The following is a 26,688-nucleotide window of genomic DNA, read 5'->3' as shown; positions in this document are numbered from 1 at the left end:
CAACATAAAACTGTATGGTAAATTTCTGGAGAAACATTTAATCATTTGTTTATATTTTTATTGACCTAGTTTTAATATGCGCAGTCTGAATAGCACCTGCTGCTGTACAGAACTGTAGCCACAACAGACCAAAGAAGCACTTGAAGGCCCTTTTTTTATACTAACTGTGGTTTGAAAAACTGTGTAAAGTGTCGCTCGCAGAGAATTATCACCCAATAGTGCAGTTCCCCTCAGCTCTGCGGAGTGTTTTTAGCATTGTTTTGGTTTTCTAGCCCCCAAACTGTGCTCTTACCAACCTTTTTTTTCAAGCAGCAGCAGTCAGCTGTTTCCAAGCTAAAAAGGTCTGCTAAAGCCACTGTACACTACCTGCCCAGCACCATACAGCAGAGAGACAGAGAACGTAGTGGATCATTTAGCAGCTAAAGAGCTGATAAATTAAGACTTTCTATGCTAAAGTCCAGCCAAACTATACATTTATAAATGTTTTAGCCTCAGACTCCATGGCCAACTTATTAGTTTTTCTGCACACCAGACATGGAATCATTAGTTTCTGGCATGGGTCAAAGCACAGTCTGGACAAGAGCAAACATTGCTCTAATATGCAGAACAGTAAAGTATATTTTCACTGAAAAGGGAAGGCTTTGTATAGGATTTAAAGGGGCCACACCGCTAATTAGTTTACTCATCATGTGTAATACTACGCAACCTATGTAATGACAATCGTCATTACATAACATTACATTTATTTAGCTGGTTTTTCCAAAGTGACTTGTAATAAGTGTATTCAACCATGTGGATTCAATCCAAAAATTACAACAATCACACAACTTCATCAAATATGCTGAACTGCTACATCTTGCTTATTATAACTGTTATTCTAAACATATCACGCCACCTGATGACATGAGTTCAGCTTGGACAAAACCAGGAATACTGAGAAAAACATCTGTATATTGCCTTTAATATAAGAGTTGTTACCTTCACAGACAGTGAAGCAGAGAAAATGCAGTGAAGCTACTTTAAAAAGGAGCAACTTGAGGCAGCTATAAAGTGAAAAATCACTGAGATATTTCAAACTTTTATTTGAAGTATTGAAGTACTGTATTGACAGACATATCCTATTAAATAGGACGATAAGAAACCACTTTACACAAATATTTTTCATAATTGACACAAAGTTGGAGAGAAAAAGGCAGAATGAAGATCTAAGCAGGAAATCCAAACATTATACAAACAGTATCAAAAAGTTGAAAATAGAAGGTCTGTGCATCACTGCTACAGTACAGTATCGCATCACAGATCACCCTGAGAAGCCATCTGTTCATGGGTATCTGCATAGAGGTCAAAGGTCATCCAATAACAGTGTCTCTGCTCACTGAAGTAGTGCGTATTGCTTTAGCTGAAATCTCAACTGTTTAAACAAAACGTACACTTTGATAAAGTATTCTATCCACTTCACTTTTTCCAATTTTTGTTGTGCTACAATTTAAAATTGATGTTTTTGTGCCATCATTGGACACATAACACTATTTTTGTAGAATTATTCAAACAGAAACACAGAAATCCCTCATTAAATAAAAAACATATTCTAAATAAAATATAAAATTAAGTCAATACATAGCACATCAAGGAGAAAATGAAGAGGTTTGAATATTTTCCAAAGTCACTGCATATAAGATATATTAACAATAAATGACTGTACATTAGTGTTTTCCAGTAAAAGTGCATTTGAAATCACACATCAAAATGATTCAACCTCAAATGAGATTTCACAGACTAATTTATACAAAGTACCAAATCTCAGATCAAACAATAAAGTGACAGTAGGTGTTTAGTGTCTCTTCTTACATCTCATTGGACAACACAGAGCTCTGTGCTGGACTGATTGTGAGTCTCTCCCGTCCCATCTGCGTCTCTGTGAGTCCTGCTGTGCTCGTCTGACACTCCGTCCTGCTCGTATGCATGTGGCTCCAGATTCTGCCTCAGCTCCATCAGCAGATCTTTGCCGTCACTTGATGGCAAGTTTCCCAGGTAGTACTGAGGGGCCAGCTCCACAAGCCTACAGCAGAGAGGTGAGGAAGAGAATGCATTTTCTTTATATTAGGTTTATACTGGCCTTTTATTTTTAAAATAAAAACCTAAAGTCCAGTAAGTGGTCCTCAGCTGAAAGCTGAAGCTGAAATATTCATTAAAGGAACAGTTCGCCTTAGATATGCTTCTTCTAGGCAATATTATTAGGAAACACTCCATAAACTTTCATTGTTATGCAGATGATACCCAATTATATCTATCGATCAAGCCAGATGAAACTAATCAGTTAACTAAACTTCAAGCATGCCTTAAGGACATAAAAACCTGGATGACCTGCAACTTTCTGATGGTAAACTCTAACAAAACTGAAGTTATTGTACTTGGCCCCAAACACCTCAGAGACACATTATCTAAAGATAAAGTTGGGTGGCCGCCCACCATTGAGTCTTGTTCTGCCCGAGGTTTCTGCCTCTTAAAGGAAGTTTATGCTCTATAGGAAAAGTGCAATGAGATAACTTCTGTTATGAATTGGCGCTATATAAATAAAACTGAACATTTTGGGAAATACACTTAATGGCATTCCTGGAGCCAGGAGGCGAGCCAAGCTTAGCATAAAGAATTTAAGCAGGGGGAAAAAGCTAGCCTGGCTCTGTTCAAAGTTAAAAAATATTCTTACCTACACCACTTACGTTCCAAGACCTAACTCTTCCTAAAACCAACAGTTGGCTTGACTCAGTGTTAATTTCGTCAATGAAAACTATGATGAAAAATGTTTGTTGACAACCTATTTTTCACAACGAAAATAAGACTAAAACAAAATTAAAAGTAACCTTTAAAAACAAGAACTATGATGAAATGTATTCCATTTTTCGTCAATGAAAAAATGGACAAATTAACTAATTACTGTTTCAATGCAAAATCTTCTTCGAACTGCATGAATCTGTTGAATCACACACTGTAACCTATATTTCCTGATTAAAATCTCTCCCAGAAAGCCAAAAAGGAGTCTGATACGGCACTTGAAGTAAGTGATGTGGTGAATGAGTTGATTGCCAAAGCAGGAAAACCGTTTACCGAAGGGCAGTTTCTGAAGGATTGCATGCTGCAAGTCGCTAATATTGTCTGTCCAGAAAAGAAAAGCTTGTTCGGCAATGTCTCTCTCTCTCTGCGAACACAGTGTAAGAGCGGATTAGTGATTTATCAAATTAATACACACCATTTTTGATGGCTGTACCATTACCAACGATATATATTTCAGATACTGTGTGACTCGATTGAGCGCGCTGGGCTTCCATGGAATAGACTGGCAGGGATAACCACAGACGGAGCCCCGTTTAGTTTATGTAAAAAGTTTAAACCTCCCAGCCATATAGAATGGCTGGGAGGTTTAAACACAATGACACAATGACTTTGACAGCATTGCAAAACCTGTACTTTATGAGTGGTAAGACTGACACACATGCTGAATTACGTTCCTTCAGTTACTCTCATGTAAATAAGTTAACATTACTAAAGGCCTTTGAACTGACTGCATTCCAATAAGCTAAGAAAGGAGGACACTTCCTGTTACTTTAACAGCTAGCTATATAGGCTTAAGTTATTATTAGCATGAAGAAATGTCTCACCTGCCAGTTATAACTTTCTAAATGATAAGCTAATAATACACATAATAAAGCCTCTATGCTTGACTCAAACAGTTAACTCATAATCCATCATTATTCAACACCAGACACCCAGTGAACATACAGTTAGGAAATAGCATCTAAAATGGGTGATGGACCTTGCATTCTTGGTGGACATAACACAGGAGCTGAACATCCATAACCTGTATCTCCAAGGCCCAGGCTAGCTCGAAGGCCCAGGCATGCTGACATGCAGGTCTCTTGTGGAGGAGGGCACAGCTTTCAGTGGTAATGAATATGCTGCTGCCACTGAGAAACTACAGCAGGAATTTGATCAGCGTTGTGGTGACTTCAATGCACACAGTGCACAAGGACATGATTGGGTAATTTCTGAGAGAATTACCACCATCCTTCCCACAGCTCCAAAGCTCCAAAATGTTCAATCGGATCATGTGTTTCAGAAGTACATACCTTTGTGAAAAACACTATGAACAAATCAAAGTACAGGTCCAGCCTTAGTGTTGTCCATCTTGAATCTATACTGAGGGTCTCAACTGCCACCTCCATCAGGGTAAATATTGCTCAGCTGTCTGCGCAGAAGAGCTGCCAGGTGTCTGGCAGCAAGCAGTTGTAGCAAAAGTATATATATACAGGGCTCCCGAGGGCTGTGCCTTCAGTGTGTGAATGAGTTAGTTTCTTTGAACTGATGAGCAGTTGGCACCTGCCATCAGTGGGTGAATGTGACTTGTAGTGTGAAGCGCTTTGAGTAGTTGGATACAAGTATAGTCCATTTACCATCTTTCCACCTGGCTTCGTCTACAGCGCTGCCAACACTCCCGCGCACACAAACACACACACACGCTCTGCCTCTCTCACGCACAGACACAAACCCTTGTGTTCTTTAGTTAGTACAGTTTAGTTAGACTTCATATTGTGTGTTTTTGATTTGTTTATCTTTTAATAAATGCTTGTGTATAATTATGCTGGTTTCTTTAATGTTGCACAAGAGTGAATAATTTGCCAACCTCTTCTATGCTGAACTCCAAATCCTTCAACCTACTAGCTATCAATGGTAATTTGGTTATAGTTATTCATTTAATTATTAATCTGAGTTTCAAATTGATAGTTTAGTGTATTTGTATTTGAGACTGTTTCAAGCTATCCTTTCCCTTGTTTAAGGGTGGTGCCCCCCCCGACAACTTTATTCTTTAAAGTTATTATTTATCATTATCTTTGATCATTTTGATAGCCAAATTCAATTAATTGCACCAACACAATTTGGTGCCCCTTTACCCATTGGTAATCCCAACAGTAGTATCAATAAAATCCTAACGATACCCATTCCTACTCACGAGAAAAAATGGCTAATGCTAGGTGAGCAGGAACGACAGCGGTTCAGAGTTTATAATGATAACTGCATTTACTGAGGATAGTCAGTTTGTTGTATTATTACAGAGCCGAGTCACGTGGACACTGTGCATGGGAGCAAATAAACTGTGCTTTTTCACCTAACTGCTCGACAGTAGCTTGCACATCTAAAAACCTCACGGTTTGACTCACATCTGAGGGTGGACTTCGGAGGCGATGCGGATGCAGTTATCGCGGGAGATGGTGAATTCGTGGTAGAGGACCCAGCTGGGGGGGTTGGGGCACGGCTGGCGACACAGGTAGGAAGAGAAGGGATGCAGGTGAGCCACATGCCGGTGAGTTAGCAGGAGGTAGTTACCTGAACCATCCACATCATGAGAGACCTGAAGAGGATAATAACAACATTTATCATCATCAACAAAGTAAGAAAACATGGGAGGAGGTGTGAAGGATTGAAACTTGTCAAAGAAAGACGTGTTGAATCGAGTCAAGATTTTAGTAAAACAGTAATAAACACTACGGAAGGTGTGATATGAAAAGTGGGGTTAGACCAATACACTGGTTTTCTAATATTAGGTTCCACATTGTCCTATTTAAAAAAGACAGGTGATCACATATTCATCATGTAAATGATCAGTAGTTTACGTTGTCCATGGAAGCTTCTTAAGGTGTGTTCAGACAGAACTGCAAAGCAAATTATTTCTCCAAACACACATGGTCAGTGCATTCGTTAGCTAACTAAAACCAATATCTGTACATCAGCTGTTTGGGACTAACAGCTAAACGCAACAACTAATTTGCATGAATAACATGCAGGTGAAAATTCTATTTGATTTTTCAAGTAAACATTTCAGTGTCACCTTGACTTTTTTGGGGGACTTTGTTTTTCAGAATGAACAGTCAAATTACCTACAGTACAGTACAGAGTGCCTTCAACAAGCCCTGCTGGTCAGAGCTACTCTAAAGCACTCTAATAACACAAACATGGAGAGAGACAGTGCAACGAGACCAACAAAATTACTACAATTCATCCAGAGGCGGACGTGAATGTGTGAACCAAATTTTCTGGCATTCCATCTAATAGTTGTTGAGACATTTCACTAAAAACCACAAATGTCAACCTGCTGGTGACACTAGTGGAAGAGTCAGGGGATCATTAAGATTCTATCCTCTGGTGACCACGAACGTCGGTATAACATTCCACTGCAATCCACTCAGTTTCTGTAGAGATATTTCACTCTGGACTAAAATGGTGTTCCATTACTAGAGCCACACCGCTAGCATAGAGCTAGACGATATAGTTGAAATAATAATATGAAAATGATATTTTCTGATATCGATATATATCACCACATGGCAAATGTTTGCAAAATCAAACACTAAATAATCCAAAACTTAAATGTTGTACATTACATGAGGCCAAACTATTTGTACATGAAACCCCCCCGCTAACAATTAATTTTGTTAGTAGAAATTTATAGCTCACAGAAATTTGGGGAATGCTAACATCATATTATTACAATATGATTCTGCTGAAAGTCAATATATGATTGTGCTGAATTCCCTCAGAAGCTCCAAGTTACAGCCTTCCAACATCTCTCAAGTGGAGAGCAGTTAAGGCCATTTGGTCAGTATGGGGGGCTGCTGCCTGTGCAACGGCTGTGTAGCCACATGGTCATTCAGAGACTGTCTGCTCTGCTGGTTGTTGCAAGCAGTAAGGGAGTGTGGACGTTCTGTGTGCATTCGTGAAGATTGTAAGCATATGTTTTCATTATTCTACGATAACCAGGTTTCTTTCCTCACTTGATGGTTTATTGTATATTTACATGGCTAGTCGCTGTTCCTTTATAAAATCTGTTTAATGATGTCCGTAGGCTGCATGGCTCATTAAGCTTGCCTACTGTGCAGTGATTTTAGTTGTATTTGTGATGAAAGTAAGTCTATCGTCATACTCATATTTGTTATGATTTTCATGTTTATACCTAGTTTTCCAATTGTGAAGGTATTTGATTTAATGTGCTGGTGGAGCACATTTGAACTATAATTATATTACATCCCTGCCTCCGTGTCAACTGCTTTATCAGAGTCCCACTGTGGATGAAGTTCCAGTTCCACAGTAGGTGTTCACACCCAGTTTAAATTTCATTATTCCAATAACAATAATATTGAATTATCACCCAGCACTACACTAGCAAGGCTAAAAATAGCATAAATATAAGGGAGGTTAACAAATAAAAGGCATTAAAGGAAGAGGCAACTGATTAAATTTCTATCACACAGTTTTAAGAAAGCAGGGTGTTTACTTTGAGGAAGAAGCCAGAGATGAGAGCACGCTTGATATTTGTGCAGTTGTCTTGGCATCCAAAAGCAGGAGGAGAAACAGGAAGCTCTATTCGCTGCATCACCTCCAGCAGCTCCGCCCTGATCACCACAGCCAACTGTAAGGCGGCGTGACTGAGGAAGTTTGTTGTGCACCACGCCTCATCCTGATTATCTGCAATTACCACATTATATGTTAATAAGAGCTCAATAGTCATTAGAATAGACATTACTGCAGGATTCCCACAATGGTCATTATGCTAAATTTTCCATTACATTCCATATCCAAATCCAAAACTCTCTATTCCTACCTGTTTTGCTAATGCTAATATTAAAACACATTCCACAGTAGTGAAAAGATGTAACAACCTTTGCCTGTCTGAAACACACCTGTCTAATTTCAGTTTGTTCTTAGAGATTCCATGATCAGTGGGAACCCTGTAACTAACAAAGTATTTATGTGATGGAGGTGTACGTACGCTCTATGAAGGCGTTATAAATATTAATGAGAGTCATGTGGTCTCCCTCTGTGTGCATTAGAGGTCGCCAGTGTGTGACAGCAGCCTCCTCTCTGCTGGGTTCTGCTGTCACAAAGCAGGAAGGAGCTTACACAAGACAAAGATCAGATCAAATGTTAATTTTAAAAGAATACATTCAGTAAGTGCATATTAAAATGTTTTATGTATACAATAAATATGAATTAATACAATTAGTTACATATTATCTACACAGCTATGGCAAGGCCTTTCATTGTGTCATGGGCATCATATCGGTGCAAATGTAAGTCGTTCTTGTAATTTTTATTGTTTACAGTAAAATGATTCACTTTTTTCAGCTACCTGTGAGCATGGCAGCTATAGTGAGCAGCTCATCAACACAGTCGTACTCGCAGGCAGCGATCAGGGCTTTAGCCAGCGGTGGCTCCAGTGGCAGCTCCGACATTATGATGCCCACCTCTGACAGGTTACCATCATCATCCAGCGCTGCCAGGTAGTCCAGGTCCTCCAGGGCCTGCATTAGAGCCTCAGGGGCTAGGAAGGAGGGAGACATGGAAGAAAAATAAACATGGAGGAGAGAGGGAGGGAGGTGAAAGAAGCCACATTATATTGAGAGAGAGACATGGTCTTAGACTGACACAACACCAACTGCAATGCACTAAGCTGCAAACTGCTGTAGTACACATCAGTGGTCATGAAGCAACAAGGAAGACAAACAGTGGAGATACTACTCTAATGTCAATGAACTACAGTAGACACTCTCTACAGCTCAGCTGAGCCTTCATAACCTGTCCACAAATGTGACAAACAAAAAGGACAAAGTACACCCGTCTCCAAGTCCAATGCTTAACTTCCATCTCTCAATTCATTCCGCTTTCCCTACTCTGTCTGTGGCTCTCAGCCCCAAGCCCATTGATTCCTTCCTTCTTTAAAAACAGCTCACAAGTGTATAATTTCAGTTTTGAAAAAGGCTCAGTAATTTCCTACAGTAGTTGGTCAGTGTAGTTTTTAACAAACATTACTCAAACAGGAGGAAATAGTGCATTTTTTGGGGACTATTTTCAGCTGTGGATTAATCCACATTTGGTGCTCTAGTGAGTATTTCTGGCAGCAGGACGGTGTGTGTGGGATTAAGTCAAAGTAAAGAGTGTTCTGTTAATTACAGTACATTGGAAGAAAAAGTTATCTGTGCTTTTAAACAACTCAGTCATGTTCTGTGATACATCACTGTTATTCAGAGTAGTTCATGAAGGTACCTGGTCTGTCCAGGAACTTGCACTGTCCCATGTCGGCAATATCAAGCCTCTTGAGCAACAGCACCAAGTGGCTGAGGTTTTCCTCCACCACCCCTGGACAATGAGCCTCCCCCATCCCATCATCGTATAGAGACTGGGGGTAAAGACGGAGACACAGCCCTAAAGACCAACAACACATGTAGTAAACAGTCATGACACAGTAAATTACTGTAGTTGTAGAATTTGACTTTTAGCCATGAAATCTTTGTTTCAAAAATGTCATTAATAAATAAAAACAGTTAACAATTTGATACAGTAGCTGCATTGTAAAATAGGTATAAGCTACCTATAATGAGCATTTAATGACTTGGATTGTTCTTACCTGCTTTTGTAAAGCTGGATATACAGAAAATAAGTGCAAAGCCAAAATCTGAATTAGCAGGCATGCACTGCTGTCTGCCACAGTGTCTTTTTTCATCCTGCCACTAGGGGTCGCCAAAGTCAGCCATTTTCAAATCCTACACAACTACATCAGCTGGTAATCAGAACAGCAGCAATGACCTTTGACCTACCTGGAAGGTGGCTGTTTACCCTTTGAGTCCGCATGTCGGCCTGGTGTTTGCTGATCGTCCTCAGGACCTGCGAGTTTGCTCTTATTTGTGGATTGTAAACCTGTAGCAGAATATAAGGGGAAATGTCAGAAATGGAAATGTCAACTTTTTACATGATAGCCTGAACATGCTGATTTTGTTTTCACTTTAATCAAATAACTTTGTCCCCTGCAATACAGTACAATCATTTTTTGCATTTAGCTGATTTAGCTTGTACAACACCTTACAATGAGCACAGCATTAGAACAAGCTTACATTTCTATTAAAAAAATACAAGCAACCAACGATCAGAGAAAATAAATACAATAAAAACTGAAGAGACAGAGATAAGCGGGATTATTTTGTTTTAACAATCTTTAATTTAATCATGACATTTTGTCATGTATGAACACAAACTCACAGTTTTGAGCTGAAGGCCTGTGTCTATGACATAGCGAATAGCTGGCAGGGAGAAGGAAGCCTCTGCGAGGGTATCAGTGAGGATAACCTTCCTTTTGACCCCCGGCCCTCTGGCTCCCAGCACTGAGCAATCCACGCCCTCAGAGCTGTCGTTCTCCCTCAGTGTAGAAGGTTCGAGGTCGGCTTCGTAGACCCTCTGGGTCAGCCCTCCCAGTCGAGCATGGAGGGGGAGGATCCTGAGAGGACCAAGCTGAGGACTCAGAGCTACACACTCCTTCTCCAGCAGGGCCACACAGTCTTCTGTTTCCTACACAGAACAAGGAAGAGAGTGAATGGAGCCTCAGTTTTAATCCACTCTCAAACATCCACATACATTGTGAGGGTTTATTTCAGCTGACACAAGGCATGATAAGTGTTTTTCTGTGCTTTTGCTTGTTGTGTTACTACACTGTGTCTGTGTGTGTGTGTGTGTGTGTGTGTGTGTGTGTGTGTGTGTGCTTCACTGAGGATTAACCAGAACAGATCAGTATCATCAGGGAGGACTTTGACTTACAAATCTAGCCTCAGCTAACACAGGCACACACGCTAGGCTCTGTCTTAAATGGAAACCAGGACTGGCAGTGAGTCGAGGAGCTGCAGCAGCGGTGATGTTGACATAAAGGGAGTTAAAGGTGCATGAGAGAGTTTGTTATACTGAAGGTCAATATGTAAAGATAGCTTGGCACATGGACGGTGAACACATGACAGATACTGTGTCTGCATGTTGTATACAATGCGTGTGTGAACCAGGACACCAGACCCCTGCAACGCACCAGAGGCTTCTCAAGTTGAGGTGTCCTTGTTTCACTCCTCTACAAGACAAAGGTGGTGAAACTCTACAGCTCACCACAGAGTGAACATTGGTTTGACCAGTTTTCCTTTTGTTAAAAATAGTGAATAGTATTCACTAGGAAAATGATAAGGTTCCCACCGCAAAACAGCAAAATCTATTACTGCTGCTCACATAGAAAAGTTGAGCTCCTCAGCAACTACAAGTGAGACACAATAATACAGCCTCAAAATCCACAGTCCTCAGTCTGTGTAAAAATACATTCAACAGCAAAGTTTCTCTGAAGATAATCTGAGGCTTCAGCAGTCTGAGCTAGATGAAGTGGGTATCTGCCAAAGTTACAGCCTTTTTAGAATAAATTTCCCTCTTACTGCGTTACTCCTCCACTGGCACATGCGCGGAAACATTTAAATTCTTATTGGACCTAAGGGCTTAAATTATGATATTATAAAGAGTCACTTCAATATTAATTGTTTTACAGCCGTTTCTTTTGTCCCTTTTGTAATGATTCTCTTTCAAAATCAGCTCACAGCCCAGCACTGTTCCTGCAGGCTTAGACTACTCCAGATGTGTTTTCTAACCTTAGTGCTCAATACACACATCTAGGGTTGCAACTAACTGATTATTTTCATTATTGATTAATGAAAAATTCCCATTTCGATTTCCCAAAGTTCCAGATCAAGTCTTTATATGTCTTGTTTTGTCCATAAAACTGGGAAAAGCAGTACATCCTTACTTAAACTGCAACCAGAGAACGTTGGGCATTTTTGCTTAAACTGAAACAATTAATCACTTATCAAAATAGCTGCTGATTAGTTTTCTGTTGACTAATCGATGAAGTGACTAATCGTTTCAGCCCTACATGTGTTATTTCGAACGGAACTCTGGGACCTCCGGATTATTAAGACGCACTTGCTGTTACCACCTGCAACCACAGGTGCAAAATCAACCAGGACTGAAATATTAAGGATTATACTGGTAACTTTAAATCATGACAAAATAATCACATTTGATATTAGACACATAATCTCATAGATATCAGCCAAACTACATGTTTATATTTTGCCTTAGCACACAATATTCATTCAAACTGTGAAATGTGGGTTTTTTTTGGTATTTTTTCCTGATACTTTGGAAATTTTAAAAAATATTTATAAGTGGGATTACTTTCTGAGATATATAAATTATAAAACTTGTACCTGTGCACTGGCCAAAAACACCATTACATCTCCCTCCTCTCCCCTTCTGTGCAGATCCAGCACCATGTGACAGGCAGCAGCAACCGGTTCCTTCCCAGATGAAAGCTCCCGGTACAACGTCTCCACCCTCTTCATCTCAATAGACTTCCTGTTCTCCTCTACCTCATGCCCCTCTTCCGGGTCTTTGGTAGGTGGGTCAGTGAACAGGCTGTCCAGGGAGAGGTGAGGGACTGATGGTCCCAGGAAGGAGGAGAGGCGAGGTGCCAGCGTTGGGTGAGTGAGGAGAACCACCCGGAAGTTGTCTGGCCTCTGCCGGCAGACGTCACACAGCAGGCCCAGCAGCACGTCAGTGGGCATAGTACGCTCCTGGAGCTCGTCCAACACCACAACACCATACTGATGCAGCAGAGGGTCTGACATCATTTCCTCTAGCAGGAGAGTGTCACTGACAAACCTGGAGAGAGGGAAAGGAAAAAAGAGATGAGGAAAGAACAAATAACCTTTAAAGAAATAGAGATTTTAAAGCAATTTGACAGCAGGGTGGCCAAGTGGGTCAAACCCCACAAAAACCACTATCAATGGCCAGGAGCTCTGTCAAAGCCTCCTTTGACACATAACTAAGAGACGAAGTGACGTGCTAAATGGCTGAAAATTAAGACTTTTATGGATATACTGTACATTTATTTATTTAATAATTTGAGAGCGCAGAAAGGGACACAGGGATCAATTTTCTGTGAATACACTGCTATAACACTTTTACTGCCAAACTGCAGGTAACACAGAACAAAGAGTCAAGGTGTGGCTGTAAGCAAAAGAAAGACCATGTAACATTACCATACAAAACTGGTGAAATCCAATGAAGCCATCTACATTACACCCAGGGAGGAGAAGATGATTACACATGATACAGATCAGCAGTGGGCTCAGAAATTAAAGCAATGAATAACTAATTTCATGGATTTCCCTACAGTTTGGTAGAACACATTTTGAGTAGCGATAGATATCTTGTTGAAAAATGTGTTGTACTTGTACTCAACCTGTTTAAGCCATCTCTAGCACTCAGTTACAGTATGTTATGCAAAAACTCCCCAGGGGGCACTACAGTTTCTAAAACAAGTCCTTTTCAGCTGGCTTCCTTCCAGGACGTTAAAGGAAGAAAAATCTCTCTTGGCATGTGGCCTGTTTATGGTGAATTTTCAAAGCTAATCAATCATATTTTTTTATGTAGTTTAGTTTCAGAGGGCTTACTGAACAAAATTATGGAAATGAATAAAAAGTCCAATGACTTTGTAATTTTTTTTTTTTTTAAAGCACGCTCAACTAATTGTTGAAAAGTGTATTTATGGTTAAAGGAATAGTTTGACATTTTGAGAAATACACTTACTCGCTTTCTTGCCATGAGTTAGATGAGAGGATCGATACGACACTCATGTCTGTTTGTTAAATATGAAGCTGGAGGCAAGAGTCGATTAGCTTAGCTTAGCTTAGCAAGCAGAGGGGACACAGCTAGCTTGACTCGCTTCAAACTTCCTTTAAGTTAGTATTGCTAATAATCTTTTACCAAAACTACTGAATATTGCCATGGAATACATACTTATAATAAACTGTTGTCAATATGAAAAAGCCAATGTTTTTCCTTTAGATATTTGTTGAAATTACTATATCAGTATGATTGTTTGGAACATTTTCTAGTTTTTAATAGAAATACAGCCACTAATGAGGTAAATCTGGGGTGATACTGCTGGTACTGGTAATAATGATTCAGTGAAAATTTAAAAGGTCCAGTGTGTAGGCTTTAGTGGCATCTAGCAGTGAAATTGCAGTTTGCAACCATTTGAATACCGCTTTATTTTATTTATTCATCTTTTAAAAATGTTTCATGTTTGTTATTTGTAAATAGTTTTATTTATTGAGTTTGACACATTGCTCAGGTCCACAAAGACAGATGTGTATTAAATTGATTTTTATTGCATTAATTATTAAATGGAGAAACCTTCTGACAGTGTGCTGTTGGTAGCTGTAATAGTGCAACTGAAAATGAGAGTCATTACACAGTACTGGGGAAAATAATAAGATGTTATTATCAAATGGCCATTATCCATGCATTCTAACCTGAGCAGGGTGTCGGGTATACAGCTGTCATCATGAGACACCCTGTAGCCCACCTCCAGACCCAGGCTGAGGTCCATCTCATCAGCCACACGAAGGGCCAGACTCACCGCTGCCACCGAATAGGGCTGGGAACAACACACCAGGCCCTGAGAAAATTCATAGGACAAAGCATACTGCACACACCACTGTGGCACCTGCAGGGAGAACATGAGGAAGAAGAGAAGAAAGACAGGTCAACAAGAGGAAGAAGTAGTAATATAATACTAGGGACTTGATTGATTACACACAGTTTTACTCAGCTTTTCAGAAGCACACACAACTTAAAACACAAGTTACATTTGTGAACACACACTACTTGAAAATGAAGGTGGAGCACTTTTCCTCCAGATGTCTCAGACATTTCTTACTTCTTACAACTCCAAGTGGAAGTTCAGAGTGGTTCTACAGCTCACACTAGGAGAATGTGGACGAGTCAAGACTCCACAGTCAAATAAATATTGGTCAGTGGGGCTGGTTAAGTCCATCCACTGTACAAGTGCCTCACACCAATCTTAAAAATGTGGACTCTAAACTATGACGACAATTTGCTTGAAGCTGTTACAGCTGCATTAAATGATTTTTTTAGCCACTTTGCAGCAGAGGAACTCCACAACAACCTAAAAAGCACTGACTAATATTATCCTTTATAAAGTTGTTATGGCTAACATGTTAGCATAAAGTTGCCTATTTACACATCCAACAGACGCATAGCAACATTAGTATTCATTTGGATTTGTGTTTGTGTCCACCTGAAGAATGCAAGTCCACAATATTCACTCTCATTCTTGCTGAGAGCAGCTTTAACTGCTTCACCAGCTAATTTTGATTGCTCTTTGGTGCTGAGCAGGTAGTGTACAGTGGGTTTATCAGAGCTTTTTCACTTAAAACAGCTGCCTGCTGTTGGAGACAAGGTTGAGAGCACTGAGAGTGAAACAAGCAATATTCTATAATGTGCCATAAAACCAAAATAAACCAAAAAGCGACCTCCTTCCTGTTCCTTGCAGACTTTTGAGATTGTTAATCAGAATCAGAAATACTTTATTTATCCCCAAGGGGAAACATTTTTGTTACAGTAGCTCACTATCACGTCAGTGCACACAGAAATAGAAGTACTAAGCAAAAAATATAATACACTATAATACAGGTCAGAAAATATAAAATACCGATTAGCAGAACTTAAAGTTTGCCTCAAAAGAGACAAAACACAAAGTGAGATTTTCAGCCCCAAAAAGCCAGTTAAGGTATTGTAGTCACAATGCTAACTCCTTTCAGTTTCTTGAATACAAATCTCACAATTAACCACAGGTACCCTGTGGAGTTTTCTTGTAAACAAAGTTTATGTTTACATTCAGTGTTTCTTACTAAAACACACTATGTGACATTTTGAAACCTGCATTGTTTAAACCTATGTTTGCTTGCTAGCAGTCCTCTTCTTCCCTGCGTCTATTGGCGAACTGCTACGTTTCTTATCACAACCCATTGCATATCTGTGGAATAGCGGTGGCAGGAAAGTGTATTGCTTCACCGCGTGCCCGTGCCCATGCCCATGCATGTGTATTCTTGTGCGTGTGCATGAGCTACAAACAAATCAGAACGTGCTCACAAAAACATTTCTCCATAGCGCTACTAGTAATTCCACGACTAAATTCTAGAGGGTACCTTTAAATCCAACAAATATAATCTTACAGCTATAATAGTCAGAGAAAAAAACCCAACCCTATCATACAACATTTGGTAATATATTAAGTTTGCTATGGGCTTCTTCCTCAAAAATAGTGTTTTGTGATGCAGACTGGCCTTTTAATTGCAATGGGCTTGTCTCTGTACTTGTCTTGTTAGATCTTAGTGCTGCATTCGACACCACTGACCATCACGTCCTATTACAGAGACTGGAACATTCAACTGACATTAAAGGAACCGCACTAAGGTATTCCAAATCCTATCTATCAGATCAATCTCAGTTTGTACATGTTAACGGTGAGTCCTCCGTGCTTGCCAAACTTAGTCACTGAGTTCCACAAGGTTCTGTGCTTGGACTGATTCTATTCACCTTATATATGCTTCCTCTAGGCAATATTATTAGGAAACACTCCATAAACTTTCATTGTAATGCGGATGATACCCAATTATATCTATCGATCAAGCCAGATGAAACTAACCAGTTAGCTAAACTTCAAGCATGCCTTAAGGACATAAAAACCTGGATGACCTGCAACTTTCTGATGTTAAACTCTGACAAAACTGAAGTTATTGTACTTGGTCCCAAACACCTCCGAGACAAATTATCTAAAGATATAGTTGCTCTAGATGGCATTGTCCTGGCCTCCAGCAGCACTGTAAGGAACCTTGGAGTTATCTTTGATCAGGATTTATCTTTTAACTCCCACATGAAACAAACTTCAAGGACTGCCTTCTTTCACCTATGTAACATTGCAAAAATCAGGCACATCCTGTCTCAAAACGATGCCAAAAAAACTAGTTCATGCATTTGGTACTTCTAGGCTGGACTATTGCAATTCCTTATTATCAGGCTGCCCGAATAAGTCCATTAAGAGTCTCCAGTTGATCCAAAATGCTGCGGCACATGTACTAACAAGAACTAGAAACAGAGATCATATTTCTCCAATATTAGCTTCTTTGCACTGGCTCCCTGTAAAATCCAGAATAGAATTTAAAATCCTTCTCCTCACCTACAAAGCCCTTAATGGTTAGGCACCATCGTATCTTAAAGCGCTCATAATACCATATTACCCCACTAGAGCACTGCGCTCCCAGAATGCAGGGTTACTTGTGGTTCCTAGAGTCTCCAAAAGTAGAATGGGAGCCAGAGCCTTCAGTTATCAAGCTCCTCTCCTGTGGAATCAGCAGGTATTTCTGCCTCCGGAGCTGCAGAGACTGGATCTGTGGTTGTGGGCCACCTTCTGCCCCCGTGTTCCTGCTTGACAACTGCTACTACAGATGTTGTTATTGGCTTTGTTACTATGATTGTCATTATTAATTCTATGACTATCATTCCTATTATTATTACATGTATAAAAATTTAATTGAATTGAAAACTGGATCCACAACAATCAGCCATTTGTTCCATGCTTACAGTACTGTAGGTGTGTACATGTTCCAGTAATAAATGAACACACAACTGAAGTGCCATCCATGGATGACTGGACAGAACAAATAAACACAGCCCTAGAATGTACCTTGAATAAATATTTAATCAAAGTCTATATTAGATCTAATGATGAAAAGTGAAAGATACAGGCTGAATTCTCAAACAAACACCAAAGAAACAAACCCAGGAAGACTTGCGATCACTTTATGGAAGCTAATGGGGATTCAAATTAAGAATTAAGAATAGAGGACACAAATTATGCCAAATATTCAGACCTTTATGGAAATGTAATCCCCATGGCTTCAGTTTTCTGTCATATTTTTGTTCTAAAATATGACATTTGAATTACATTTTGAGCAAGATACCATTGTCCTTATTCAACTCTGAGTGAGTCAAGATAGCAGAAATGATCGACATTAAATGCAACATTAGAACAGTACAAAGTGCAAAGGTCAAAGTGACAGTGCCCTAACAACAGCTGTAATAATTACGAGTGTCACCAGAATGATAAAGATGCAGCGGTAAAAAAAACAAAGGAGAAAGTGTCTAGCATAAACTAGGTAGGTAGAGAAGAAGGTGCTGGAAAGGGGAGCATGGAGTGTTTCATGATTAAATGAGAGTTCAGGTTACAGCAGAACAGTGTAACGCTACTGGAATGGTTTAATGCTGTCATTCATTATGCTGAGGGGAGTGGAGCTGAGGAGCAGGTGTAATGATAACCAGGCCATCACAGGGAAAGGCCCGACACAAAATGACTACTACTACTTTACTACTATAAAGAGAGTAGTGAATGGGCTTGAGAAACTGTTAGTAGCATAATGCTCAAAGCATCAGCTTGGTCTTTAGTTAAAACATTTGGAGATAAAAGCAAATACATATATGAAAATATACTATTCATCAAAAATATACAAAAAAAGATCAACACATAAGCCCATTACTACTGTGTTACATTAACCCGGTTAGTCTTAGTGTGATTTTGCCAGGTTACTGTGGCATGCAACATTGAGGACTTGTATGCTAGGTTGGACACTAAAGAGGGAGAGGTGGATTTGTACAGGTTGGCCAGACAAAGAGATAGAGATGGGAAGGATGTGCAGCAGGTTAGGGTGATTAAAGATAAGGATGGAAATGTATTGACAGGTGCCAGGAGTGTGATGGGAAGATGGAAGGAGTACTTTGAAGAGTTGATGAAAGAGGAAAATGAAAGGGAACGAAGAGTAGAAGAGGTGACTGGTGTGGAGCAGGAAGTATCAAAGATTAGCAAGAGTGAAGTGAGGAGGACGTTGAAGAGGATGAAGAGTGGAAAGGCAGTTGGTCCTGATGACATACCTGTGGAGGTATGGAAGTGTCTAGGAGAGGTGGCAGTAGAGTTTCTAACTAGTTTGTTTAACAAGATCTTGGAGAGTGAGAGGATGCCCGAGGAATGGAGGAGAAGTGTTCTGGTGCCAATTTTTAAGAACAAGGGAGATGTGCAGAGCTGTGCAGCTACAGAGGAATAAAGCTGATGAGCCATACAATGAAGTTGTGGGAAAGAGTAGTGGAAGCTAGGCAAAGAGCAGAGGTGAGCATTTGTGAGCAGCAATATGGTTTCATGCCTAGAAAGAGTACAACAGATGCAGTATTTGCTTTGAGGATGCTGATGGAGAAGTACAGAGAAGGTCATAGGGAGTTGCATTGTGTCTTCGTAGATTTAGAGAAAGCGTATGACAGGGTGCCGAGAGAGGAGCTGTGGTATTGTATGAGGAAGTCTGGAGTGGCAGAGAAGTATGTTAGAGTGGTGCAGGACATGTATGAGAGCTGTAAGACCGTGGTGAGGTGTGCTGTAGGTGTGACAGAGGAGTTCAAGGTGGAGGTGGGTGTGCATCAAGGATCGGCTCTGAGCCCCTTCTTGTTTGCTCTGGTGATGGACAGGCTGACAGACGAGGTTAGACAGAAATTTCCATGGACTATGATGTTTGCAGATGACATTGTGATTTGTAGTGAGAGCAGGGAGCAGGTGGAGGAAAATCTAGAGAGATGGAGGTCTGCTCTGGAAAACAGAGGAATGAAGCTTAGCCGCAGTAAGACAGAATACATGTGTGTCAATGAGAGGGACCCAGGTGGGACGGTGAGGTTACAGGGAGCAGAGGTGAAGAAGGTGCAGGACTTTAAGTACTTAGGGTCAACGGTTCAGAGCAATGGAGACTGTGGAAAAGAGGTGAAGAGGCGAGTGCAAGCAGGATGGAACGGGTGGAGAAAAGTGTCAGGTGTGTTGTGTGATAAAAGAGTATCAGCAAGAATGAAAGGAAAGGTGTTGGAGACGGTGGTGAGACCGGCGATGTTGTACAGCTTGGAGACAGTGGCACTGAAGAAAAGACAAGAGGCAGAGCTGGAGGCAGCAGAGCTTAAGATGTTGAGGTTCTCTTTGGGAGGGACGAGGACGGACAGGATCAGGAATGAGGACATCAGAGGGACAGCTCATGTTAGACGTTTCGGAGATAAAGTCAGAGAGGCCAGATCGAGGTGGTTTGGACGTGTTCAGAGGAGAGACTGTGAATATATTGGTAGAAGGATGCTGAGGTTGGAGCTGCCAGGCAGGAGGTCTGGAGGAAGACCAAAGAAGAGATTTATGGATGTAGTGAGAGAGGACATGAAGTTAGATGGAGGTACATGATTCGCTGTGGCGACCCCTGAAAGGGAACAGCCGAAAGGAAAAGAAGACTGTGGCATGCAACATCTTACTGCTTCCACTTTTGGTTTCTGCCATCTGCAAAGACGTAATTAAACCTCAACATGATCAAATTGCACAGTGGCCAAGAAAGCTCAACACACTGCAATTTAAGAAAACACTTGCTAATAGACAAACACAAGCAAATGAAGAAAACATCTTCACCACTTTGACAACACATACATAACACAAAAAAACGCACCTCAAATAGATTAAACCCAAATTTCTGTGAAACACTAAAAACTGAGAAATAGTTCAACCATTAATCAATGATATTGAAGAGTGAGCTAACAATATTTATTTTTGTTTTAACATTGTAAATGCATGATTCCGATATTACTGGAGATACTGGCTATCAGTGGTGGAATGTAACTAAGTATATTTACTTAGTACTGCACTGAAGTAGAGATCTGAGGTATTTGTACTTAACTTGAGTATTTCCATTTTATAATACTTCATACTTCTACTACACTACACTAGAGGGAAATATTATACTTTTTACTCCAAAGGACTTGTAATGGAGTATATTTTACATCAAGGTATTTCTGCTTTTACATTTGATTTGAATACTTCCACCACTGTTGACTATACACCTAGCATTAACCTATTATTAATTACAAGCGTGGTCATCAATTTTGTCCTAGAGAAACTTGTATTTTGTTGTAACTTAGTTCTGTTGTTTTGTGTATGACTTTCTGTATTTGCAGTGTTTTTCTTAATGTCACATATACTGTATGTTGTCAACCTGCTGAATGTGTTTTTTAATGGATGTGCTTGTGTTTTATTTATTTGCAGCTTTTTTCTAAATGTAAAATACTGTATATGTGTTGTCAAAGTGGTGAAGAGGTTATCTTCATTTGCTGTCTTTTGTAGAGTCGCAGTGCAATGAGCTCTCTCAGCCACAGCAGAATTGACTAAACTGTGTCTGCAGCACCTACAGTAATATGAATATTACTGTTACTATTAAAAGTAAGTATCGTATTTTCAGTATTGTATTCTTCAATCAGATGTTTTCCAATTGAAAATATTATTTTTGTTAATTTTACACAGTAAAGTTCTTGTGTATATATATGTAACTGTTTGTGTTAAAAGACGCTGATGTATGATTTAAGATGTTTGGCTTATTGTGTTACATGAAAAAAAATCATACTCAAATAAATTCTCAATAATACTCAGTAAATTAAGGTGTTGAATAAAGTATTATTTTGTATCACTACTGAAATCAGTACTTGGCACTAGTATATGAAATTTTCACTAATTACCCACTCCTCTCAAACAGTGTTATGGAAATATTTGAATGGTATCAAAAACATGGCTAAGTATTACTGTTGAGATCATTTCATTTTCTTTCCCATGTATTTAATGTCAGCTACTATGATTGCAACAAACACTGTCAATTTAAGAATATTGGGGGAAGGAAAGGTTCATGTTTAGAGTTTGATCTGAATAAATCTCGGTGATGACATACACTACATGTTGTTTTGCCTGTGGCCCTGTTGGTTCCTGGTTACCTGCGTGCTTTTTCCAGCTCCACTGGGTGCACTGAGCAGCACCATGTTGTTGCTCTCCAGGTGCTCCAGTAGACTCTGCCTGAGCCTCCATATGGGAAACTTCTGCCTCTCTTCCAGCAGGGCGTAGTAGCGCGAAGAAAAGGGCAAGCCATCATATGGGTTCACTTCTAGGTCTCCCAGCCCTTCCTCCTCCCCTCCTCCTCTTCCTCCATCTCCTTCATCGTCTAAATCCCCAGACAGGAGGGAAGACACGGACAGAGAGTCCAGGGCCGCCGAGGGTGGCAGCCGGGACCCAGGGGAGAGGGAGGTGGAGGAGGGCTTTGCTGGTGGTGATGACATCATCAGCAGGGGGTGGGGATGAGGAAGGAGTGAGGGGCTGGATCCCAGAGAGGCCTGAGATTACCTGCTGAGAGGCAAAAACAATAATGATTGATGGACACATGAAGCAAAGGAACCAGTCAGGGGAGGTGACGTTAGACCAGCAGTGTATTAGACACACTTTGTTACCGAATGCTTTGAGCAAGATTCCTGCTTGAAATGATCGTGACGTTATGAGTTGCCTGCAGTGCCAATTAGCCTTTGACATTGAGCTGACAGTACTGTCAGAGTAGGCACTAAGCCACACAGCGACAGCTGAGAAGAAAAAGCAAGGATACTTCACTTGTACTTCAGGTACCACAAACATCATAGCAAAGTAGATCTCAGGGGCCACAGTACTTCCTGTCTCTACTATACGTTTTCTCCATTCCCTCAAACACGCCCTTCATAGGAACCTGTAGCATGTTTGGTATTTAACTGTAGAATGCTTGTCTCCACCCAGATGCCACTGAGTGTGTGTGTGTGTTGGACAGCTGAATAGATCTGTTTACAGAGGAAGGCCTGCAGGCACGTTACTGGTGTGCTGGTTTATTCATGTTGGGGGAAGACAGAAAAGCAGATAAAAACAGAGGCGCATGCTTCAAAAATAACTCCAAGCTTCTACTTCGTTGGTTGTCCATGAACTAGGGGTGTGAAATCTTTGGGATATGTAATGTTATATCATGATAGTGATATTTGTGTAATATAGCATATTTCCTGGACATTCATTTGAGACACCTGTGATGAAATTAGCAGAAGGGACTGTCTTTTTGGCTAATAACATACATTAAATACCTGAGAAACACAGATACTTCATCACATTGATACAGCAGTCCTGTAAATCTAATATTGCTATTGAGCAGTCCTTCTCATTGATTTGCAACAATCAGAGATAAAGGGATAGATACTTTGTTATAAACGGTATAATTCATATTTAGCTGAAACAATTAGTCGATTAGTCATTCGACAGAAAATTAACCAGCAACTAGTTTGATAATCGATTAATCATTTAAGTCATTTGTCAAACAAAAATGCCAAACATGTCCTAGTTCCAGCTTCTTAATTGAGAGTTGTTGCTGCTTTTCTTTGTCTTATGTGATGGCAAACTGAATATGTTTGGGTTTTGGACTGGTGGTCAGACAAAACAAGCTATTTGAAGGAGGATTAATTAAGAATTAGGATTAATTACCTGAGAAAATAATCAACAGATTAATCAATGAACAAAAATAATTGTTAGCTGCAGCCCTAATTTATAAAGTCCCACTTACAAAGGGTGAGCAGAGCCTGAGAGGATTACAGTGATGTGACTGAAAGGTATTGTCATGTCACATGACCCATAATGTTAGCTACAGACAGCAGTAGAGCTGATACGACTAGTCAAGTGATTAGTCGATCGAAAGAAAATTCATTTTGAGAATCATTTTAATTAATTAACCATTTAAATAATTTTTCAAGCCAAAATGTCAAAACTTGGCACTGTCACGTGATTGGCAGTGAGCTACTTCATGTTGGACTGAACATGGAAACGCCTTGAATGCTCTGATGCTCTGATTATGTTCGACCTGTTCTGGTCATTCCTACAACAATCTGGATAATACATTTTAATGCAACAGAGCAGAATGATTTTGTCCTCATCAAATAATAAAGGATGAAAAGAGAGTGAGGTTAAGGGAAAACGTTGTTTAGAAATGTTTACAATGGGCTGTAAATGTGTACATTTACCATGTTTTCTTACTGACTGTCACGCTGAGTCACTGCACTCCTTTGAGCAGCATGGAAGACAGTGAAGCTGTACACGGGCCTGGGTATGGATGCTACATACTTTAAGAGTACTGTGGAGTTTTTGACCGAGTGTCAAAAACTGTCAAACCACTGAAAGTTGCCACCGAAAACTTGGTCAGATTATTATACGTGTTTTCTTATTCTCTGCTCTCATATTTCTTGACTATAAATCTGAGTTTTGCAAAAAAGGGTTTTGTTTTTACTCAGCAAATCTAGGTATCATTTATGGCTGGGTTTCAGACCTAAATACTGTTTTGTATGACTGAAATGTGTCTGTAGCATCGAGTATCAAAAATTATTAATTATATAATCTCTGTAACAAAACCTGGGTACTGTATCAGCACTAGTATCAAAACATTTCAAACCATACCCATCCCTAGTTGAACAGGAGCTAAAAAGAGCGCACTGAGCCACTGTATGATGAAAGCCATGTAGCTGCAGTATTAAGTTACACAGACATTGTCAATAGCAGAGTATTAAATGGGTAATAACAAATAACATGTTAAATAGCAGACTAACAGCAGCAGGTTCCCAGACAGTTCTGCATGCTGGTCATCCCTAACAATGTACAGACACATAGTGGAAGCACATGCTCTGTCAGCAGTCATTCAGCAGGAAAGATAACAGCAGCAGTGTGATATTCAAATGAGCCCTTCAGCTCAGACTCACAACAGTCAACGTCACTGTCTGCTTGACAGAAGCCTCCACACGTCAATATACAGTAAGTCAGACCTACTCTACAAATAGGTGGGAAGCTTTTAAGATGCCAAGTGTGTTTTGAAATTAAAAGGGTACTGAGAAAATAATAAACCCATATCATAGTAGTATGTATGGTACAATATGAAGCAATATTAGTATACTGGCTAGTGGCTACACCACCGGCAGCAAAACATTTTTGAATCATCTTGGTTGGGTTGTGTGCACCGTGGAGCACGTTTCTTGAAGGATTTGTCTGTATCTGTCTCTTTTCATGATTCCTAAACTTCTGACAGTCTCCAGGCTCCTTCTGCTGAGAGCACGTCCCTAGCATGATGCTACAGTATGACCACCATGCTTCACTGTAAGGATGGTATTAGCTAGGTGAAGAACTTCAACAGATTTGAAACAGAAACAGCTTACGTCTAGCTTCTATAAAAGGCCTGGTTGATGTAGTGTAGTGTAGGGCTGCAAATAAGTATTAATTTAATCGTCCATTAATCTGCCGGTTATTTTCTCAAATAATAATAATTAATAGAAAATAGAGAAAAATGCAAAGCACAGTTTTCTGGAGCTGACATATTCAAACTGCTTGTTCTGCTCAGTCCAAAACCCAAAGATATTCAGTTTACTATCATAGAAGACTCAGAAAACCAGCAAATATCCCCCTTTGAGAGGCTGGAACCAGACAATGTTTAGCATTTTTGCTTAACAAATGACATGAACGATTTTGTTGCTGAAAATGTTTCTGAAAGTTGACCTGTTGAGTGCTGCAGAGGTGGTTTTCCTTTTGGGAGGTTCACTATCTCTGCAGAGGAACTCTGAAGTTTTGTAGATGTTCCACTGGGCTCCTGGCATCTGCCTCTCTACAGCAACCTTCTTGCCCAGTTACCAAGTCTGTCCCAGTGGCAAGCCCTGCGGTGGGTCTTGCCTCCAAACTTCTCCTGTCTCATTGATAGCGCCCACTGTTTTCCTGGGACCTAACAATGCAGTAGTAATGTTTTAATACCACTCCTTGGACACTACTACAGTACCTTTGTCAAGCTTATAATGTACTTTTTTGTTGTTGAAAGTATTCTCAAAATAGCCATAATTCCAGTTTGTGTACAGGTCACTATAGACAAAATAATTTTCTACCCAAGGACTTCAAGGGGGTGAGCTTTTTTGTTAAAAGCACAGTGTAACATTACTATGAGAGCAAATTTTAGCGAATAAGCATATAGGATATGAGCTCCGGGCTAATGTGTCTCTAGAGAGGAGGACACCTAAGCTCGCTAATGCCTTTGTCTCTTATCACAACAACTTACGTTAGGTAACTAGCTACTCGCTCCTCATGTCTTATCTCTGAGTGCCATTAGCCATTTCTGCCAGAGCGACGTGTCAGCTGACAGTCACACAGGCGTAAGTTAAATAAAACAACGCTGAAACACGCAGAAGTGACAAAGTACACGAATAACATGTCATAGGCTGGAACCATGTCTTACCTGTGAAACATATCGGCAGAGAGGTGAAGAAACCAAGCAGAAACAGTCCGCCCTCAGTCCGCTGTTGTTGTATCAGTTCACTCCTGTCTGCCGTCTATCGTTAACTTACTGTGGTTAACAAGCCACCTTCACTCACCGGACAACGGCTGGATAAAAACCAGCAAGGGCGGAAAATGGGTGAAATGAATGAATCCCTACCGGCCCTGGTTATATCCTGACTGATAATAAAAGACGAAGGTGTTGCCTGGTTGCTCTAGCTCGCAGCCGCCATGTTTGGCTGTCTAGCTGTCAAAACCTCGTGCTACATTCAGAGCTCCTCGGAAAACACAGAATGCGGTTTGGGATCCGCGGCCACCGGCTGGACTGATGTTCTCCCAACGAGCACCGGCAAGACGCTGTAATACACGTCTATTCATCGCGTAAAATGGATTATACTTTTTATTTAATTTTTTCATTATATCAATTTATTTATTATTTACTTTGTGCACCACTCAGACACGTATTTATACTGGATCAAAATACATAAAAATACCATTACAACATTATTCTGCTTATTACAATCTAAGTAAAGGGTTGCAATGATCTTCAGCTAACTACTGTAAAACCAGTATCAGCTACATGCATCGTAATCGTCGTCGGACGGTAGCCGATGGGCTCCGAGACTGCATGCATCGCTCAGTGCAAGTCAGTGCAACCAGTACAGCCTGCCATGCATGTATACAGCCTGCCATGCATGTATACAGCCTGCCATGCATGTATACAGCCTGCCATGCATGTATAC

At 40.3% G+C, this 26,688-nt stretch overlaps 1 protein-coding gene across 4 annotated transcripts; it reads right to left on the bottom strand.

Moving 5' to 3' along the window:
• Positions 1–1,046: 1,046 nt before the first annotated feature.
• Positions 1,047–26,200, bottom strand: dqx1 (DEAQ box RNA-dependent ATPase 1). 4 transcript variants are annotated; one of them, XM_044173682.1, is made up of 13 exons: positions 25,908–26,189; positions 25,184–25,403; positions 21,589–21,994; positions 14,223–14,416; positions 12,111–12,564; positions 10,084–10,389; positions 9,645–9,744; positions 9,094–9,252; positions 8,180–8,371; positions 7,820–7,945; positions 7,325–7,515; positions 5,214–5,404; positions 1,047–2,059 (listed from the first exon to the last, which is right to left on the bottom strand). In XM_044173682.1, exons 3-13 carry the CDS (start codon positions 21,928–21,930, stop codon positions 1,852–1,854), a joined length of 2,463 nt encoding a protein of 820 aa, XP_044029617.1. In that variant the 5' UTR covers positions 21,931–21,994; positions 25,184–25,403; positions 25,908–26,189; the 3' UTR covers positions 1,047–1,851. The 4 variants fall into 4 exon arrangements, with proteins under 4 accessions (XP_044029617.1, XP_044029616.1, XP_044029618.1 ...); XM_044173681.1 differs by having other exon boundaries at positions 21,589–21,991; XM_044173683.1 differs by lacking the exon at positions 25,184–25,403 and having other exon boundaries at positions 25,908–26,200.
• Positions 26,201–26,688: the final 488 nt, after the last annotated feature.

Source organism: Siniperca chuatsi, linkage group LG18 (assembly GCF_020085105.1).
Source record: "Siniperca chuatsi isolate FFG_IHB_CAS linkage group LG18, ASM2008510v1, whole genome shotgun sequence".
Taxonomy (NCBI): domain Eukaryota; kingdom Metazoa; phylum Chordata; class Actinopteri; order Centrarchiformes; family Sinipercidae; genus Siniperca; species Siniperca chuatsi.
The sequence above is the reverse complement of the archived record's forward strand: the minus strand, read 5'-3'. Positions and strand labels throughout refer to the sequence as shown.

Excerpts from the sequence above, each read along its gene's own strand:
- dqx1 (XM_044173683.1), bottom strand. The coding sequence starts at position 21,930 with ATGATGTCATCACCACCAGCAAAGCCCTCCTCCACCTCCCTCTCCCCT. Across the intron at positions 12,565-14,222 it reads ATACCCGACACCCTGCTCAG|GTTTGTCAGTGACACTCTCC; the intron begins GTTAGAATGCAT and ends CCCTCTCTCCAG. Across the intron at positions 2,060-5,213 it reads TCCGAAGTCCACCCTCAGAT|GCTTGTGGAGCTGGCCCCTC; the intron begins GTGAGTCAAACC and ends TCTCTGCTGTAG.